The sequence below is a fragment of the Leptodactylus fuscus genome, chromosome 2 (assembly GCF_031893055.1).
Source record: "Leptodactylus fuscus isolate aLepFus1 chromosome 2, aLepFus1.hap2, whole genome shotgun sequence".
Taxonomy (NCBI): Eukaryota; Metazoa; Chordata; class Amphibia; order Anura; family Leptodactylidae; genus Leptodactylus; species Leptodactylus fuscus.
In genome coordinates, this window is record NC_134266.1 from 178,785,040 (window position 1) to 178,804,030 (window position 18,991).

Sequence of the window (18,991 nt, forward strand, 5' to 3'; positions counted from 1 at the left end):
AATCCAATGACTTGCCCCTTCTTGAAGGCACTAACATCTCTTCCTCTGTTAGCTCTTCCGTTGGTAGACATCGCTTCACACCTTTAATTATGATCTGCACTTGACAGGCTACAGCTCAATTTTATATATTCAAGAATATATGCAAATTCCTGACATGAACAGTTCATAATTATATTAGGGGTGGAACGGTACCTTGTTGCACAAGGCGACTTTTTTTTTTTGGCCAGGCAGTGTACTTAACACTTGACTCTTGCTAGATCTGCTGCTTCTCAATAGTGGAACAACTATATGTTCACATCATGCTTTATTCCTATACCCTGAAAATGGATATAAGCTTCTGCTGACCCAATAAATGCCAAGAGTATTTCCTACTATGCTTTTCAATGTAGTGGTCTCTTAGAACATAACATATTCCCCAGTGTTGGTATATAAGTCACATATGCAACAGTGTGAGGCATTCAGATGTATAAATCATGGATGCATGTTTTGTGCATACCAAATATTTTCCCAGCCTAAAGCACTAAATACATACGTCATATACACTCACGTATATACTATGCCTGTAGATCAACACACAATAGATACCATTCATTACTATGAAAATATTTTATTTAAGGCAGAAATAGTAGTAAGCATTATTTAGAGCTATTTCAGTAAAAACTTCTTTTCAAAGTATTAATGTTCTTGGAAAGCCATACTGTACTGGCTGCAGACTTGAAATAAACAAGGAGAACGCCTTCTCTGCAGTCTTCGCCACTGTTATTTGACCAGGTATGGAACAATCCAGGCATCTTGGCATAACATACGTCATTTACAGAACAGCTTTTTGTATTTCCCATATGCAGCACTGGTTATAATGACTAGCACATCAGCTGCTCCTTCTTCTGGTAGAACCTTCACTTTTTGTACTGAGGATTCCTTGTATAGCCAGCTGTCAGACATAAGAAGAAAAAAGGGTATTATGCAAATGAAGTACAATACGTCAATGTCACCTTCTCTTAGGGTAAAATGCACACTTAGACATACCAACAAACTGTGTGTGAACTAACCCCAAGGTAAAACAATGCTGCTTAGATCAAAGTCAAGGGCCTTTTGCCTGAGCCAACAATATTATTCTTTGCACAGATGTGGGACAACCATTCAGGCACAATTGTCATGATCCAGTAACGGAAGCTTATGTAGCATGGCTTTAGAATTATTTTTACTTATTATTGTTCAGCATGCACTATCAAGGTTATTTTGCTTTGCCATTTCTAGGATATAATCCAACCCAGAACCAAAATGTTCAGCTCCCTCTCCGGGGACTGTAGCTTACTTTTTCAGCCAGCATCCCCCAACCAGGACTTTGCCCAAACAGTCCACTTTGCTGAGTTGGTAAGAGCAATTAAAGGCAGACATTTTAACTAGATGCACTGAGTCATCTGCAAGAAAATTGATCACTTGCTTGAGAACTGGCATGGACGTTAACATATCTATACTCTCTGGTTGTACCAGACATTAGATGAGACTCTAGCTGATCCAACCAAACCATTTAGGCCAAGGCAGTCCAGGTGCCAACCAAACTAGGTCTTAGCATAGACGCCGAGACATCCCAGATTCTTTTAAGAGAACCTCTATACTTCTTATCCATTGGATCACGTAGGAGACCATTTTTTCTTTTCTTTTGAATGCCTTTGAAGACTGGGCTCTCTTATCTAGATCCTTCCATTCTCTAGAGATGATCTTCTTAATGTTCTCATGTACTGGGTAGACTTATAACCTTATGGGAAGTTTCTTGTACCAAATAAGAGGTAGAAAGTTGGCCAGGGAGCTGAACTGTAGATTGCAGAAGGTGCCTGTTGATGGCAAAGTTCAGTTTTTCCTTGATTTAGTTTGCCTGAGCTTCAGTCTCAGCTCTAGATTCCATAAGAAAGCACTTTCTCCCTTATTTGCATACAAATAAAACTGTGATTTACATAAAAATGGAGCTCCAAAGCTTAACAACAGACATACTTGGGAACTATAGAAATACCTCTATGAGATACCGGGATTGGGATTATAACCAATTTACTGCTGACCCTTTAAGTAGCACTTAGTGTGTGCTGTATTCTCCCATAGAAGTAATGCTTTTTAGGGAAGAATACCTCAATAATATAACATGTAGTGGTATATGGCACAATTGAAAGTAAGAGGCACATAGAGGTACACCCTGGACCCATAAATAGTAATGTGATTTTTAGCAAAAAAAAAAAAAAAAATCTTTCATCATTATTGCAAACCATAGTAAAAATGGCAAGTGTGAACACAGCCTTGCAAGTGAATGTGATTTGGGTGTTGCCATGTCACATAAATAGGTCTGCACCATAGATGGGAAGAGAGAGTTTTCCAGCAGAAAGCTGGGTGAAGTTTTCTAATATATTTCTTACAAGACCTCAGTCACATATAGCACATTTTGGTGGAATAGGTAGCAGAGTGGATTGGAAACATAAGCTTAAACATTGTATTTAATCACTTTATCTACAATATAAAATTTCTGAATGCAATACAGTGACAGATGCACAGTTTTAATAGCAGAAGTAGATGTTGAACCATGTGGCATGGTCTTAATAATGCTGTATTTATAGCCATTGGGATTGTACTACATACCTTAATTGAGGACTTTCCAGGTTTACTCTAATGGTCATAATAATTCTATTTGTATTCGTCATCACTGTTTTCTCTATGCGTTCTTTCAGCTCTTCCAAGCCATAACCAAGAAGAGCAGACATAGCAATAGCTGGACCTTCACAGTCATATCTAATACGAAACAAAACAAATTGGTGTAATTATGAAAATATGCTGCTATATGCAACAAATATGCCACACGTCTTATAGAAATGGATTCTATTCTATCACCTCTCACTAGAATGGGGATTACCCTGAGCTGCCTGAATTTATGATCACAGCCAATCTTCCCGTACTTTGCTGTTTCCATTCCTGTAAAAGCAACCTTCTATGCTATGCAGTTTTCTTAAATCACAAGGACGTAAAAAGGGTGCAGTCACAGAATAATACTATAAACAATATATTATAGTTTGGAGATGTGGGGGGGGGGGGGCTGGTACACAGTTTGCACTGGAAGGCCTAAGAGCCACATGTCTTTCACCTCTATAGGAGTATAGTAGCACAAATGTTTCTGTAAGTCCAGTTACTTCTTTTTACACTTGTGGTCAGTGGCCCAAGATGGGGTCAAGGTGACCTCTTTCCTAGAGATAGAGGAGGGTTCCACCTCTGGGACCCAACACCTATCAGACATTTATGGCATACTGTAAAGAGAAAATTCCCGACATGGCTGTAGGGTTTGGCAAAAAAAAAAAAAAAAAAAAAAAAGAAAAAAAAAAAGGGTTGTGTAATGTAAGTAAGAGTTTGTTACTAGAGAATAGAGTGGCGAGGCAGAGCATAGATATCCAAGGCATTCATAGGTACAGGAACAGTTGAAACTGTTTTATTCAATACCTATTTATGATCATTATCAATACAGAGCAGCACAAAGGAAATATATTTGCAGAAATATATAAATACATCTAGATTTAATTCTTATAGTGAGGGCCATTAGGGTGTAGCTGTTTGTTATGGCAAGAATAGTGCAAGAGACCACTGGAACTCCCGATGGTATATGAAAACAATAACGTCAACAAAGGCAACATTTTGTTCTATTATACTTATTTAAAACAAGCATTTTTTTTTTTTGGGGGGGGGGTGGGTGAGAGAATAGTTCACTTACAATGAGATTAAATCTACTTTGTTTTGCACCTCTATCATGGTGTCAAGGAGCTTCTGTGGAACATTCAAGTTCTGCAGAACGGCAAGCACACTTTTCTTCTGGTTCTCAGTTTCCGGGTGGCTGATATCTCTCACATGAATTAATAAATCCTGAGACAAAAAAGACGACAGATGCTAAAAACACAGTAAGTTCTTAGTATCTTGTTGGGAAAGAGAACAAGATCATACAATCCATATTTGTAACATGTTTTTCTTTGGTTTTTCAAAATATTATAATAATAAAGAACCTTATTTAATAAGAGAGAGAAGGTAACGTGTGTATGGATTGATATATGGTGAAGTACAGTCCTATGAAAAAGTTTGGGCACCCCTATTAATCTTAATCATTTTTAGTTCTAAATATTTTGGTGTTTATAACAGCCATTTCAGTTTGATATATCTAATAACTGATGGACACAGTAATATTTCAGGATTGAAATGAGGTTTATTGTACTAACAGAAAATGTGCAATATGCATTAAACCAAAATTTGACCGGTGCAAAAGTATGGGCACCTCAACAGAAAAGTGACATTAATATTTAGTAGATCCTCCTTTTGCAAAGATAACAGCCTCTAGTCGCTTCCTGTAGCTTTAAATCAGTTCCTGGATCCTGGATAAAGGTATTTTGGACAAACAATTCAAGTTCAGTTAAGTTAGATGGTCGCCGAGCATGGACAGCCCGCTTCAAATCATCCCACAGATGTTCAATGATATTCAGGTCTGGGGACTGGGATGGCCATTCCAGAACATTGTAATTGTTCCTCTGCATGAATGCCTGAGTCGATTTGGAGCTTTGGTGTTTTGGATCATTGTCTTGCTGAAATATCCATCCCCGGCGTAACTTCAACTTCGTCACTGATTCTTGAACATTATTCTCAAGAATCTGCTGATACTGAGTGGAATCCATGCGACCCTCAACTTTAACAAGATTCCCGATGCCGGCATTGGCCACACAGCCCCAAAGCATGATGGAACCTCCACCAAATTTTACAGTGGGTAGCATGTGTTTTTCTTGGAATGCTGTTTCTTTTTGGACGCCATGCATAACGCCTTTTTTTTTTTTTATAACCAAACAACTCAATTTTTGTTTCCAAAATGAAGCTGCCTTGTCCAAATGTGCTTTTTCATACCTCAGGCAACTCTATTTGTGGCGTACGTGCAGAAACGGCTTCTTTCTCATCACTCTCCCATACAGCTTCTATTTGTGCAAAGTGCGCTGTATAGTTGACCGATGCACAGTGACACCATCTGCAGCAAGATGATGCTGCAGCTCTTTGGAGGTGGTCTGTGGATTGTCCTTGACTGTTCTCACCATTCTTCTTCTCTGCCTTTCTGATATTTTTCTTGGCCTGCCACTTCTGGGCTTAACAAGAACTGTCCCTGTGGTCTTCCATTTCCTTACTATGTTCCTCACAGTGGAAACTGACAGGTTAAATCTCTGAGACAACGTTTTGTATCCTTCCCCTGAACAACTATGTTGAACAATCTTTGTTTTCAGATCATTTGAGAGTTGTTTTGAGTAGCCCATGATGCCACTCTTCAGAGGAGATTCAAATAGGAGATCAACTTGCAATTGGCCACCTTAAATACCTTTTCTTATGATTGGATACATCTGGCTATGAAGTTCAAAGCTCACTGAGGTTACAAAACCAATTTTGTGCTTCAGTAAGTCAGTAAAAAGTAGTTAGGGGAATTCAAATCAATAAAATGATAAGGGTGCCCATACTTTTGCACCGGTCAAATTTTGGTTTAATGCATATTGCGCATTTTCTGTTAGTACAATAAACCTCATTTCAATCCTGAAATATTACTGTGTCCATCAGTTATTAGATATATCAAACTGAAATGGCTGTTGCAAACACCAAAATATTTAGAACAAAAAAAATGATTAAGATTAATAGGGGTGCCCAAACTTTTTCATAGGACTGTATATATCAATAGTCATACCTCCCCACTCCTATCCTGTTTACTCTATTGGATTAGAGAAACATGATGTTTCTAACTATCGTATGCTTTATTTATATAAAAAACAAAGGGCTTGGATTTCCAAATAATAGTATACTTTAAAACTATATCAGAAGCCAGTGACTCATATTACTCTAAAACCGGCAATTGGATATACCAACAGCACCACAGAAAGATTTCCATATTCCCCAGGGACAGGAAACAACAGGAAGACATAACGCTAAAAGGGTCCCTCCTCCACTTAGCTTCAGTAATAACAAAAGATCAGGAATAGAGATGAGCGAGTACTATTCGAAACTCCACTTTCAAATAGCACGCACCCATAGGAATGAATGGACGCAGGGGGTTAAGCGGCCGGCCGCCGGCAAAGTCTGTGTGCCGGCCGCTTCCATTCATTCCTATGTGTGCGTGCTATTCGAAATGGCCGTTTCGAATAGTACTCGCTCATCTCTAATCAGGAACTTTTGTATTTAAAGAGGACCTTTCATGTCCTCAGGCACCTGCTGTTTTATATACTGCTAAAAAGCCAACAGTGTGCCCCGAGCAAGAGATATTGATGCCCTTTCCGATATTTCTTCACCGTCAGAAGGGCGTTTCTGACAGCCTAGCTGGGCTGTGAGGAACGCCCCTCCTGACAGTACTCGCCCATAGACTAATATTGAGGAAGGGGGGGGGGGGGGGGGAGTGGCGTTCCTCACTGCTCAGCGTCATCGCTGGGCGGTAAGGAATTCCCCCTCTGACAGTACAGCGAGTACTATCAGAGGCGATGTCCCTCACAGCCCAACTAGAACGCCATTCTGATGGTGAAGAGATTTCGGTAATGAGAAAGCTGACAGTGCGCTGAATTCAACGCACTGTTGGCTTTTTGGCAGTATATAAAACTGCAGATGCACCTCTGTGCCACTGTGGAGAACACATGCAACACAAGTAGAATGATAAATATTTTTTTTTGGAAGGGGGCACAGTGGACAGCACAAAGGATGAGTCTATGTTAGATATGACATCAAGCTTTTATGTTAATAAAAGGTGCTCGATGTTTGATAGAAGTTGAAGCACCTTCCACCCAAAAGGCAGCGACAACCTAAGTGCACATACTACTCAGAGCAGCAGGAAGGAGGGAATCACAGAAAAAGATGGCATGTTTGACCCACCATCCAATGGCGCTCTTGCTAGCACCTGTCTCCTTGTTCTTGGTCAGAATGTATCCGCAAATTATCCAGATTGTGGAATCATTCTTCTTTACTGGATAAAAACCTGGGATGCCTGCTTCCCATACAGCCCTCTTAGCACCGGTAGGGCAGAGAGCAAGCTTGTTGGAAGGAGAATCATCATCCTAACACTGGAACGATGACTTACAGTTTACAGTGGACGAGGGACCCTTTTAAAGTTATGGCTTCTTGTTTTTTCTTGTCCCTGGGGGCATGCGAATCCTCCTGTGGTGCGGTTGTGGAGGTGTTGGGGAAAGCCCACTAAAATGGTGACTGTGACATGGCTTTTAGTTATTGTTAAAGGAGTTGTCCACTTTGAAAACCCCAATTTGTTATAAGGCTTCCTCAATGAAGGATACTCATTGGTCAGATTGGATCCCTCCTGGAATTACAGATAGGCATGGTACATTAAATAAGAGAGAAATGTTTTGGTTATTTAAGTTTAATACATTACATCCTTTTGGTCTTAATATAGCTTCAGAAGACGTTAATAAATAAATAAATGTATGTAATCCAATCTTTAATCTAACTCCATATCTTACTTTTTGTCCCCTATGTGTTTGATTTTAGGTATTTAATGTATTTTCCCTCCAAATACCTAAAGAGTTTATCTACTCCTATCCCAAATATGTATTCAAAAATATAGTTGGAGATTTAGCTCTTTATTACTTTTGCACTTTTAAGGACCATCAATACTTCTTACCCAAATGTAATCACATAGTAATAAGGTCTACATTGTTTAATCATTATATATGTGCTGAAAATATATAAGTCCCAGTCTGTAGCATGTGTGTATGTGTGTGTATGTATGTATGTATGTATGTATGTATGTATGTATGTATGTGTGTATGTATGTATATATATATATGTATATATATATGTGTGTGTGTGTGTATGTATATATGTGTTTATTAGAGATGAGCGAACAGTGTTCTATCGAACTCATGTTCGATCGGATATTAGGCTGTTCGGCATGTTCGAATCGAATCGAACACCGCGTGGTAAAGTGCGCCATTACTCGATTCCCCTCCCACCTTCCCTGGCGCCTTTTTTGCTCCAATAACAGCGCAGGGTAGGTGGGACAGGAACTACGACACCGGTGACGTTGAAAAAAGTAGGCAAAACCCATTGGCTGCCGAAAACATGTGACCTCTAATTTAAAAGAACAGCGACGCCCAGCTTCGCGTCATTCTGAGCTTGCAATTCACCGAGGACGGAGGTTTCCGTCCAGCTAGCTAGGGCTTAGATTCTGGGTAGGCAGGGACAGGCTAGGATAGGAAGGAGAAGACAACCAACAGCTCTTATAAGAGCTAAATTCCAGGGAGAAGCTTGTCAGTGTAACGTGGCACTGACGGGCTCAATCGCCGCAACCCAGCTTTCCCAGGATCCTGAATGGAATACACTGTCAGTGTATTCCCGTATACCCGATATATACCCCGATACCCGTTCCAACGGTGTGCCCCCCCACCTTCACCCCAGAAATACCCTGCAAGTCCCCTAGCAATAGAATTGGGGCTATATACACCCACAATTTTTACTACTGGTATACAGTGCCATTGTCTGACTGGGAATTCAAAGAATATATTGGGGTTATAAATACCCTCATTTCTTGCTACTGCCATATAGTGCCAGTTTCTGACTGGTAATTCAAAGAATATATTGGGGTTACGTGCACCCACAATTTTTACTACTGGTATACAGTGCCATTGTCTGACTGGGAATTCAAAGAATATATTGGGAATACAAATACCCTCATTTCTTGCTACTGCCATATAGTGCCAGTGTCTGACTGGGAATTCAAAGAATATATTGGGAATACAAATACCCTCATTTCTTGCTACTGCCATATAGTGCCAGTTTCTGACTGGTAATTCAAAGAATATATTGTGGTTACGTGCACCCACAATTTTTACTACTGGTATACAGTGCCATTGTCTGACTGGGAATTCAAAGAATATATTGGGAATACAAATACCCTCATTTCTTGCTACTGCCATATAGTGCCAGTGTCTGACTGGGAATTCAAAGAATATATTGGGGTTACGTGCACCCACAATTTTTACTACTGGTATACAGTGCCATTGTCTGACTGGGAATTCAAAGAATATATTGGGAATACAAATACCCTCATTTCTTGCTACTGCCATATAGTGCCAGTGTCTGACTGGGAATTCAAAGAATATATTGGGGTTATGTGCACCCACAATTTTTACTACTGGTATACAGTGCCATTGTCTGACTGGGAATTCAAAGAATATATTGGGAATACAAATACCCTCATTTCTTGCTACTGCCATATAGTGCCAGTGTCTGACTGGGAATTCAAAGAATATATTGGGAATACAAATACCCTCATTTCTTGCTACTGCCATATAGTGCCAGTTTCTGACTGGTAATTCAAAGAATATATTGGGGTTACGTGCACCCACAATTTTTACTACTGGTATACAGTGCCATTGTCTGACTGGGAATTCAAAGAATATATTGGGGTTATAAATACCCTCATTTCTTGCTACTGCCATATAGTGCCAGTTTCTGACTGGTAATTCAAAGAATATATTGTGGTTACGTGCACCCACAATTTTTACTACTGGTATACAGTGCCATTGTCTGACTGGGAATTCAAAGAATATATTGGGAATACAAATACCCTCATTTCTTGCTACTGCCATATAGTGCCAGTGTCTGACTGGGAATTCAAAGAATATATTGGGGTTACGTGCACCCACAATTTTTACTACTGGTATACAGTGCCATTGTCTGACTGGGAATTCAAAGAATATATTGGGAATACAAATACCCTCATTTCTTGCTACTGCCATATAGTGCCAGTGTCTGACTGGGAATTCAAAGAATATATTGGGGTTACGTGCACCCACAATTTTTACTACTGGTATACAGTGCCATTGTCTGACTGGGAATTCAAAGAATATATTGGGGTTATAAATACCCTCATTTCTTGCTACTGCCATATAGTGCCAGTTTCTGACTGGTAATTCAAAGAATATATTGTGGTTACGTGCACCCACAATTTTTACTACTGGTATACAGTGCCATTGTCTGACTGGGAATTCAAAGAATATATTGGGAATACAAATACCCTCATTTCTTGCTACTGCCATATAGTGCCAGTGTCTGACTGGGAATTCAAAGAATATATTGGGGTTACGTGCACCCACAATTTTTACTACTGGTATACAGTGCCATTGTCTGACTGGGAATTCAAAGAATATATTGGGAATACAAATACCCTCATTTCTTGCTACTGCCATATAGTGCCAGTGTCTGACTGGGAATTCAAAGAATATATTGGGAATACAAATACCCTCATTTCTTGCTACTGCCATATAGTGCCAGTTTCTGACTGGTAATTCAAAGAATATATTGGGGTTACGTGCACCCACAATTTTTACTACTGGTATACAGTGCCATTGTCTGACTGGGAATTCAAAGAATATATTGGGAATACAAATACCCTCATTTCTTGCTACTGCCATATAGTGCCAGTGTCTGACTGGGAATTCAAAGAATATATTGGGGTTACGTGCACCCACAATTTTTACTACTGGTATACAGTGCCATTGTATGACTGGGAATTCAAAGAATATATTGGGAATACAAATACCCTCATTTCTTGCTACTGCCATATAGTGCCAGTGTCTGACTGGGAATTCAAAGAATATATTGGGGTTACGTGCACCCACAATTTTTACTACTGGTATACAGTGCCATTGTCTGACTGGAAATTCAAAGAATATATTGGGAATACAAATACCCTCATTTCTTGCTACTGCCATATAGTGCCAGTGTCTGACTGGGAATTCAAAGAATATATTGTGGTTACGTGCACCCACAATTTTTACTACTGGTATACAGTGCCATTGTCTGACTGGGAATTCAAAGAATATATTGGGAATACAAATACCCTCATTTCTTGCTACTGCCATATAGTGCCAGTTTCTGACTGGTAATTCAAAGAATATATTGGGGTTACGTGCACCCACAATTTTTACTACTGGTATACAGTGCCATTGTCTGACTGGGAATTCAAAGAATATATTGGGAATACAAATACCCTCATTTCTTGCTACTGCCATATAGTGCCAGTGTCTGACTGGGAATTCAAAGAATATATTGGGGTTACGTGCACCCACAATTTTTACTACTGGTATACAGTGCCATTGTCTGACTGGGAATTCAAAGAATATATTGGGAATACAAATACCCTCATTTCTTGCTACTGCCATATAGTGCCAGTGTCTGACTGGGAATTCAAAGAATATATTGGGGTTACGTGCACCCACAATTTTTACTACTGGTATACAGTGCCATTGTCTGACTGGGAATTCAAAGAATATATTGGCAATACAAATACCCTCATTTCTTGCTACTGCCATATAGTGCCAGTTTCTGACTGGTAATTCAAAGAATATATTGGGGTTACGTGCACCCACAATTTTTACTACTGGTATACAGTGCCATTGTCTGACTGGGAATTCAAAGAATATATTGGGAATACAAATACCCTCATTTCTTGCTACTGCCATATAGTGCCAGTGTCTGACTGGGAATTCAAAGAATATATTGGGGTTACGTGCACCCACAATTTTTACTACTGGTATACAGTGCCATTGTCTGACTGGGAATTCAAAGAATATATTGGGAATACAAATACCCTCATTTCTTGCTACTGCCATATAGTGCCAGTTTCTGACTGGTAATTCAAAGAATATATTGGGGTTACGTGCACCCACAATTTTTACTACTGGTATACAGTGCCATTGTCTGACTGGGAATTCAAAGAATATATTGGGAATACAAATACCCTCATTTCTTGCTACTGCCATATAGTGCCAGTGTCTGACTGGGAATTCAAAGAATATATTGGGAATACAAATACCCTCATTTCTTGCTACTGCCATATAGTGCCAGTGTCTGACTGGGAATTCAAAGAATATATTGGGAATACAAATACCCTCATTTCTTGCTACTGCCATATAGTGCCAGTTTCTGACTGGTAATTCAAAGAATATATTGGGGTTACGTGCACCCACAATTTTTACTACTGGTATACAGTGCCATTGTCTGACTGGGAATTCAAAGAATATATTGGGGTTATAAATACCCTCATTTCTTGCTACTGCCATATAGTGCCAGTTTCTGACTGGTAATTCAAAGAATATATTGTGGTTACGTGCACCCACAATTTTTACTACTGGTATACAGTGCCATTGTCTGACTGGGAATTCAAAGAATATATTGGGAATACAAATACCCTCATTTCTTGCTACTGCCATATAGTGCCAGTGTCTGACTGGGAATTCAAAGAATATATTGTGGTTACGTGCACCCACAATTTTTACTACTGGTATACAGTGCCATTGTCTGACTGGGAATTCAAAGAATATATTGGGAATACAAATACCCTCATTTCTTGCTACTGCCATATAGTGCCAGTGTCTGACTGGGAATTCAAAGAATATATTGGGGTTACGTGCACCCACAATTTTTACTACTGGTATACAGTGCCATTGTCTGACTGGGAATTCAAAGAATATATTGGGAATACAAATACCCTCATTTCTTGCTACTGCCATATAGTGCCAGTGTCTGACTGGGAATTCAAAGAATATATTGGGAATACAAATACCCTCATTTCTTGCTACTGCCATATAGTGCCAGTTTCTGACTGGTAATTCAAAGAATATATTGGGGTTACGTGCACCCACAATTTTTACTACTGGTATACAGTGCCATTGTCTGACTGGGAATTCAAAGAATATATTGGGAATACAAATACCCTCATTTCTTGCTACTGCCATATAGTGCCAGTGTCTGACTGGGAATTCAAAGAATATATTGGGGTTACGTGCACCCACAATTTTTACTACTGGTATACAGTGCCAATTTCTAACTAGGAATTCAAAATGCGCAAGGCTCCCGGAAAGGGACGTGGACGAGGCCGTGGGCGAGGTCGGGGGAATGGTTCTGGGGAGCAAGGTAGCAGTGAAGCCACAGGGCGTCCCGTGCCTACTCCTGTGGGGCAGCAAGCATTGCGCCACTCCACAGTGCCAGGGTTGCTTGCCACATTAACTAAACTGCAGGGTACAAACCTTAGTAGGCCCGAGAACCAGGAACAGGTCTTGCAATGGCTGTCAGAGAACGCTTACAGCACATTGTCCAGCAGCCAGTCAGACTCTGCCTCCTCTCCTCCTATTACCCAACAGTCTTGTCTTCCTTCCTCCCAAAATTCCGAAGCTTTACAGAACAATAACCCAAACTGTCCCTGCTCCCCAGAGCTGTTCTCCGCTCCTTTCATTGTCCCTCAACCTGCCTCTCCACGTCACGATTCCACGAACCTAACAGAGGAGCATCTGTGTCCAGATGCTCAAACACTAGAGTCTCCTCCATCTCCGTTCGATTTGGTGGTGGATGACCAGCAACCCACCCTCATCGACGATGATGTGACGCAGTTGCCGTCAGGGCATCCAGTTGACCGGCGCATTGTGCGGGAGGAGGAGATGAGACAGGAGTTGGAAGAGGAAGTGGTGGATGATGAGGACACTGACCCGACCTGGACAGGGGGGGATGTCAAGCGGGGAAAGTAGTGTGGATGTTGAGGCAGGTGCAGCACCAAAAAGGGTAGCTAGAGGCAGAGGCAGAGGTCAGCAGCTTAGGCGAAGCCAGGCCACACCCGGAATCTCCCAAGATGTTCCAGTTCGTACCCAGCCCCGAAAAACTCCCACCTCGAGGGCACGTTTCTCGAAGGTGTGGAGTTTTTTCAAGGAATGCGCCGAGGACAGATATAGTGTTGTCTGCACAATTTGCCTCTCGAAATTGATTAGGGGCTCTGAGAAGAGCAACCTGTCCACCACTTCAATGCGCCGTCATTTGGAATCCAAGCACTGGAATCAGTGGCAGGCAGCAACGGCAGGACAAAGGCCGCCTGCCGTTCACGCCACTGCCACTGCCTCTGCCACTGCCACTGCTGACTGTGCTGGCGATGCACTCCAGAGGACGAGCCAGGACACCACTTCATCTGCCTCCGCCACTTTGTTGACTTCTACCTCATCCTCCCCTGGTCCTGTCTTATCTCCTTCTCCTGCACCATCAAAGGCACCATCAGGCGTTTCTTTACAACAACCCACCATCTCTCAGACATTGGAGCGGCGGCAGAAATACACTGCTAACCACCCACACGCGCAAGCCTTGAACGCCAACATCGCTAAACTGCTGGCCCAGGAGATGTTGGCGTTCCGGCTTGTTGAAACTCCCGCCTTCCTGGACCTGATGGCAACTGCGGCACCTCGCTATGCCGTCCCTAGCCGTCACTACTTCTCCCGGTGTGCCGTCCCCGCCTTGCACCAGCACGTGTCACTCAACATCAGGCGGGCCCTTAGTTCCGCGCTTTGCACAAAGGTCCACTTGACCACCGACGCGTGGACAAGTGCATGCGGACAGGGACGCTACATTTCACTGACGGCACACTGGGTGAATGTAGTTGAGGCTGGGACTGCTTCCCAAACTGGCCCGGTGTACCTCGTCTCCCCGCCTAACATTCCTGGCAGGGACACGAGAAGAACACCCCCCTCCTCCTCCTCTACCGCCTCCTCCTCCGCCACCGCCTCCTCCTCCGCCACCGCCTCCTCCTCCGCTGTTAGATTGACCCCAGCTACGAGTTGGAAACGTTGCAGCACTGGCGTTGGTAGACGTCAGCAGGCTGTGCTGAAGCTGATCAGCTTGGGGGACAGACAGCACACTGCCTCCGAGGTGAGGGATGCCCTCCTCGATGAGACGGCAATATGGTTTGAGCCGCTGCACCTGGGCCCAGGCATGGTCGTTTGTGATAACGGCCGGAACCTGGTAGCAGCTCTGGAGCTTGCCGGACTCCAACATGTTCCATGCCTGGCCCACGTCTTCAACCTAGTGGTGCAACGTTTCCTAAAGAGCTACCCCAATGTTCCAGAGCTACTGGTGAAAGTGCGACGCATGTGCGCCCACTTTCGCAAGTCGACAGTAGCCGCTGCTAGCTTAAAATCTCTCCAGCAACGCCTGCATGTGCCACAACACCGGCTTTTGTGCGACGTCCCCACACGCTGGAACTCAACGTTTCAGATGTTGAATAGAGTGGTTGAGCAGCAGAGACCTTTGATGGAATACCAGCTACAAAACCCTAGGGTGCCACAAAGTCAGCTGCCTCAGTTTCACATCCATGAGTGGCCATGGATGAGAGACCTTTGTGACATCCTACGGGTCTTTGAGGAGTCCACAAGGAGGGTGAGCTCTGAGGATGCGATGGTGAGCCTTACAATCCCGCTCTTGTGTGTTCTGAGAGAATCCCTGATTGACATCAGGGATAACTCAGATCACACAGAGGAGTTAGGGATAGCATCCGATCCGTCACAGCTGGAGAGTAGGTCCACACATCTGTCCGCTTCACTGCGTTTAATGGAGGAGGAGGAGGAGGAGGAGGAGGAGGAGGAAGAAGAGTTGTCCGATGATGTGATGGTGATACAGGAGGCTTCCGGGCAACTTCGAATCGTCCCATTGTTGCAGCGCGGATGGGTAGACATGGAGGATGAGGAGGAAATGGAGATTGAACTTTCCGGTGGGGCCAGAGGAGTCATGCCAACTAACACTGTGGCAGACATGGCTGAGTTCATGTTGGGGTGCTTTACAACCGACAAGCGTATTGTCAAAATCATGGAGGACAACCAGTACTGGATCTTTGCTATCCTTGACCCCCGGTATAAAAACAACATCTCGTCTTTTATTCCGGTAGAGGGGAGGGCCAATCGCATCAATGCTTGCCACAGGCAATTGGTGCAGAATATGATGGAGATGTTTCCAGCATGTGACGTTGGCGGCAGGGAGGGCAGTTCCTCCAGTAGGCAACCAAGTTCTCACCGGTCCACACAAACGAGGGGCACACTGTCTAAGGTCTGGGACACCTTGATGGCACCCCCTCGCCAAAGTGCCGCCACGGAGGGTCCTAGTGTCACCAGGCGTGAGAAGTATAGGCGCATGTTGCGGGAATACCTTTCCGACCACAGCCCTGTCCTCTCCGACCCCTCTGCGCCCTACACGTATTGGGTGTCGAAGTTGGACCTGTGGCTTGAACTTGCCCTATATGCCTTGGAGGTGCTGTCCTGTCCTGCCGCCAGCGTCCTATCTGAGAGGGTGTTCAGTGCAGCCGGTGGCATCATCACTGACAAGCGCACCCGTCTGTCAGCTGAGAGTGCCGACCGGCTCACTTTGATAAAAATGAACCACCACTGGATAGAGCCTTCATTTTTGTGCCCACCTGTGTAAAGCACCCCAACATGAAACTCCATGTCTGTACTCAACCTCTCCAATTCCTCCGCATCCTCATACTCATCCACCATAAGCGTTGCACAATTCTGCTAATACTAGGCTCCCTCCAACATGATTTCCCCCAACTCTGCTGGTTAGAGGCTCCCTCCACCCTGATTTCCACCAACTCTGCTGGTTAGAGGCTCCCTCCACCCTGCTTTCCCACAACTCTGCTGGTTAGAGGCTCCCTCCACCATGAATTTGCCCAAACTGGGCTGTTTAGAGGCTCCCTCCACCATGAATTGGTCCAAACTGGGTTTTTTAGAGGCTCCCTCCACCATGAATTGGTCCAAACTGGGCTGTTTAGAGGCTCCCTCCACCATGAATTTGCCCAAACTGGGCTGTTTAGCGGCTCCCTCCACCATTAATTGGTCCAAACTGGGCTGGTTAGAGGCTCCCTCCACCATTAATTGGTCCAAACTGGGCTGGTTAGAGGCTCCCTCCACCATGAATTGGTCCAAACTGGGCTGGTTAGAGGCTCCCTCCACCATTAATTGGTCCAAACTGGGCTGGTTAGAGGCTCCCTCCACCATGAATTGGTCCAAACTGGGTTTTTTAGAGGCTCCCTCCACCATGAATTGGTCCAAACTGGGGTTTTTAGAGGCTCCCTCCACCATGAATTGGTCCAAACTGGGCTGTTTAGCGGCTCCCTCCACCATTAATTGGTCCAAACTGGGCTGGTTAGAGGCTCCCTCCACCATGAATTTGCCCAAACTGGGCTGTTTAGAGGCTCCCTCCACCATGAATTTGCCCAAACTGGGCTGGTTAGAGGCTCCCTCCACCATGAATTGGTCCAAACTGGGGTTTTTAGAGGCTCCCTCCACCATGAATTGGTCCAAACTTGGCTGTTTAGAGGCTCCCTCCACCATGAATTGGTCCAAACTGGGGTGGTTAGAGGCTCCCTCCACCATTAATTGGTCCAAACTGGGCTGGTTAGAGGCTCCCTCCACCATTAATTGGTCCAAACTGGGCTGGTTAGAAGCTCCCTCCACCATTAATTGGTCCAAACTGGGCTGGTTAGAGGCTCCCTCCACCATGAATTGGTCCAAACTGGGGTTTTTAGAGGCTCCCTCCACCATGAATTGGTCCAAACTGGGCTGTTTAGAGGCTCCCTCCACCATTAATTGGTCCAAACTGGGCTGGTTAGAGGCTCCCTCCACCATGAATTGGTCCAAACTGGGTTTTTTAGAGGCTCCCTCCACCATGAATTGGTCCAAACTGGGGTTTTTAGAGGCTCCCTCCACCATGAATTGGTCCAAACTGGGCTGTTTAGCGGCTCCCTCCACCATTAATTGGTCCAAACTGGGCTGGTTAGAGGCTCCCTCCACCATGAATTTGCCCAAACTGGGCTGTTTAGAGGCTCCCTCCACCATGAATTTGCCCAAACTAGGCTGGTTAGAGGCTCCCTCCACCATGAATTTGCCCAAACTGGGCTGTTTAGCGGCTCCCTCCACCATTAATTGGTCCAAACTGGGCTGGTTAGAGGCTCCCTCCACCATGAATTTGCCCAAACTGGGCTGTTTAGAGGCTCCCTCCACCATGAATTTGCCCAAACTGGGCTGGTTAGAGGCTCCCTCCACCATGAATTGGTCCAAACTGGGGTTTTTAGAGGCTCCCTCCACCATGAATTGGTCCAAACTTGGCTGTTTAGAGGCTCCCTCCACCATGAATTTGTCCAAACTGGGGTGGTTAGAGGCTCCCTCCACCATTAATTGGTCCAAACTGGGCTGGTTAGAGGCTCCCTCCACCATGAATTTGCCCAAACTGGGCTGGTTAGAGGCTCCCTCCACCATGAATTGGTCCAAACTGGGGTTTTTAGAGGCTCCCTCCACCATGAATTGGTCCAAACTTGGCTGTTTAGAGGCTCCCTCCACCATGAATTGGTCCAAACTGGGGTGGTTAGAGGCTCCCTCCACCATTAATTGGTCCAAACTGGGCTGGTTAGAGGCTCCCTCCACCATTAATTGGTCCAAACTGGGCTGGTTAGAGGCTCCCTCCACCATGAATTGGTCCAAACTGGGGTTTTTAGAGGCTCCCTCCACCATGAATTGGTCCAAACTGGGGTTTTTAGAGGCTCCCTCCACCATGAATTGGTCCAAACTGGGCTGTTTAGCGGCTCCCTCCACCATTAATTGGTCCAAACTGGGCTGGTTAGAGGCTCCCTCCACCATGAATTACCCAAAACTTGGCTGTTTAGAGGCTCCCTCCACCATTAATTGGTCCAAACTGGGCTGGTTAGAGGCTCCCTCCACCATGAATTGGTCCAAACTGGGTTTTTTAGAGGCTCCCTCCACCATGAATTGGTCCAAACTGGGCTGGTTAGAGGCTCCCTCCACCATGAATTTGCCCAAACTGGGCTGTTTAGAGGCTCCCTCCACCATGAATTTGCCCAAACTGGGCTGTTTAGAGGCTCCCTCCACCATGAATTGGTCCAAACTGGGTTTTTTAGAGGCTCCCTCCACCATGAATTGGTCCAAACTGGGCTGTTTAGAGGCTCCCTCCACCATGAATTTGCCCAAACTGGGCTGTTTAGCGGCTCCCTCCACCATTAATTGGTCCAAACTGGGCTGGTTAGAGGCTCCCTCCACCATGAATTTGCCCAAACTGGGCTGTTTAGAGGCTCCCTCCACCATGAATTTGCCCAAACTGGGCTGGTTAGAGGCTCCCTCCACCATGAATTGGT

The 18,991-nt window shown here is 44.1% G+C and overlaps 1 protein-coding gene across 1 annotated transcript in view; it reads right to left on the bottom strand.

Annotated features, from left to right (window-relative positions):
* Positions 1–653: 653 nt before the first annotated feature.
* Positions 654–18,991, bottom strand: part of GTPBP6 (GTP binding protein 6 (putative)) — a 34,868-nt gene continuing 16,530 nt past the window's right edge. Inside the window, exons 8-10 of the mRNA XM_075265247.1 lie at positions 3,743–3,891; positions 2,626–2,775; positions 654–931 (exon numbers count right to left, since the gene is read on the bottom strand). Of these exons, the coding sequence (XP_075121348.1) occupies positions 808–931; positions 2,626–2,775; positions 3,743–3,891 (423 nt within the window). The 3' untranslated portion in view covers positions 654–807. The remainder of the gene's footprint in view (positions 932–2,625; positions 2,776–3,742; positions 3,892–18,991) is intronic.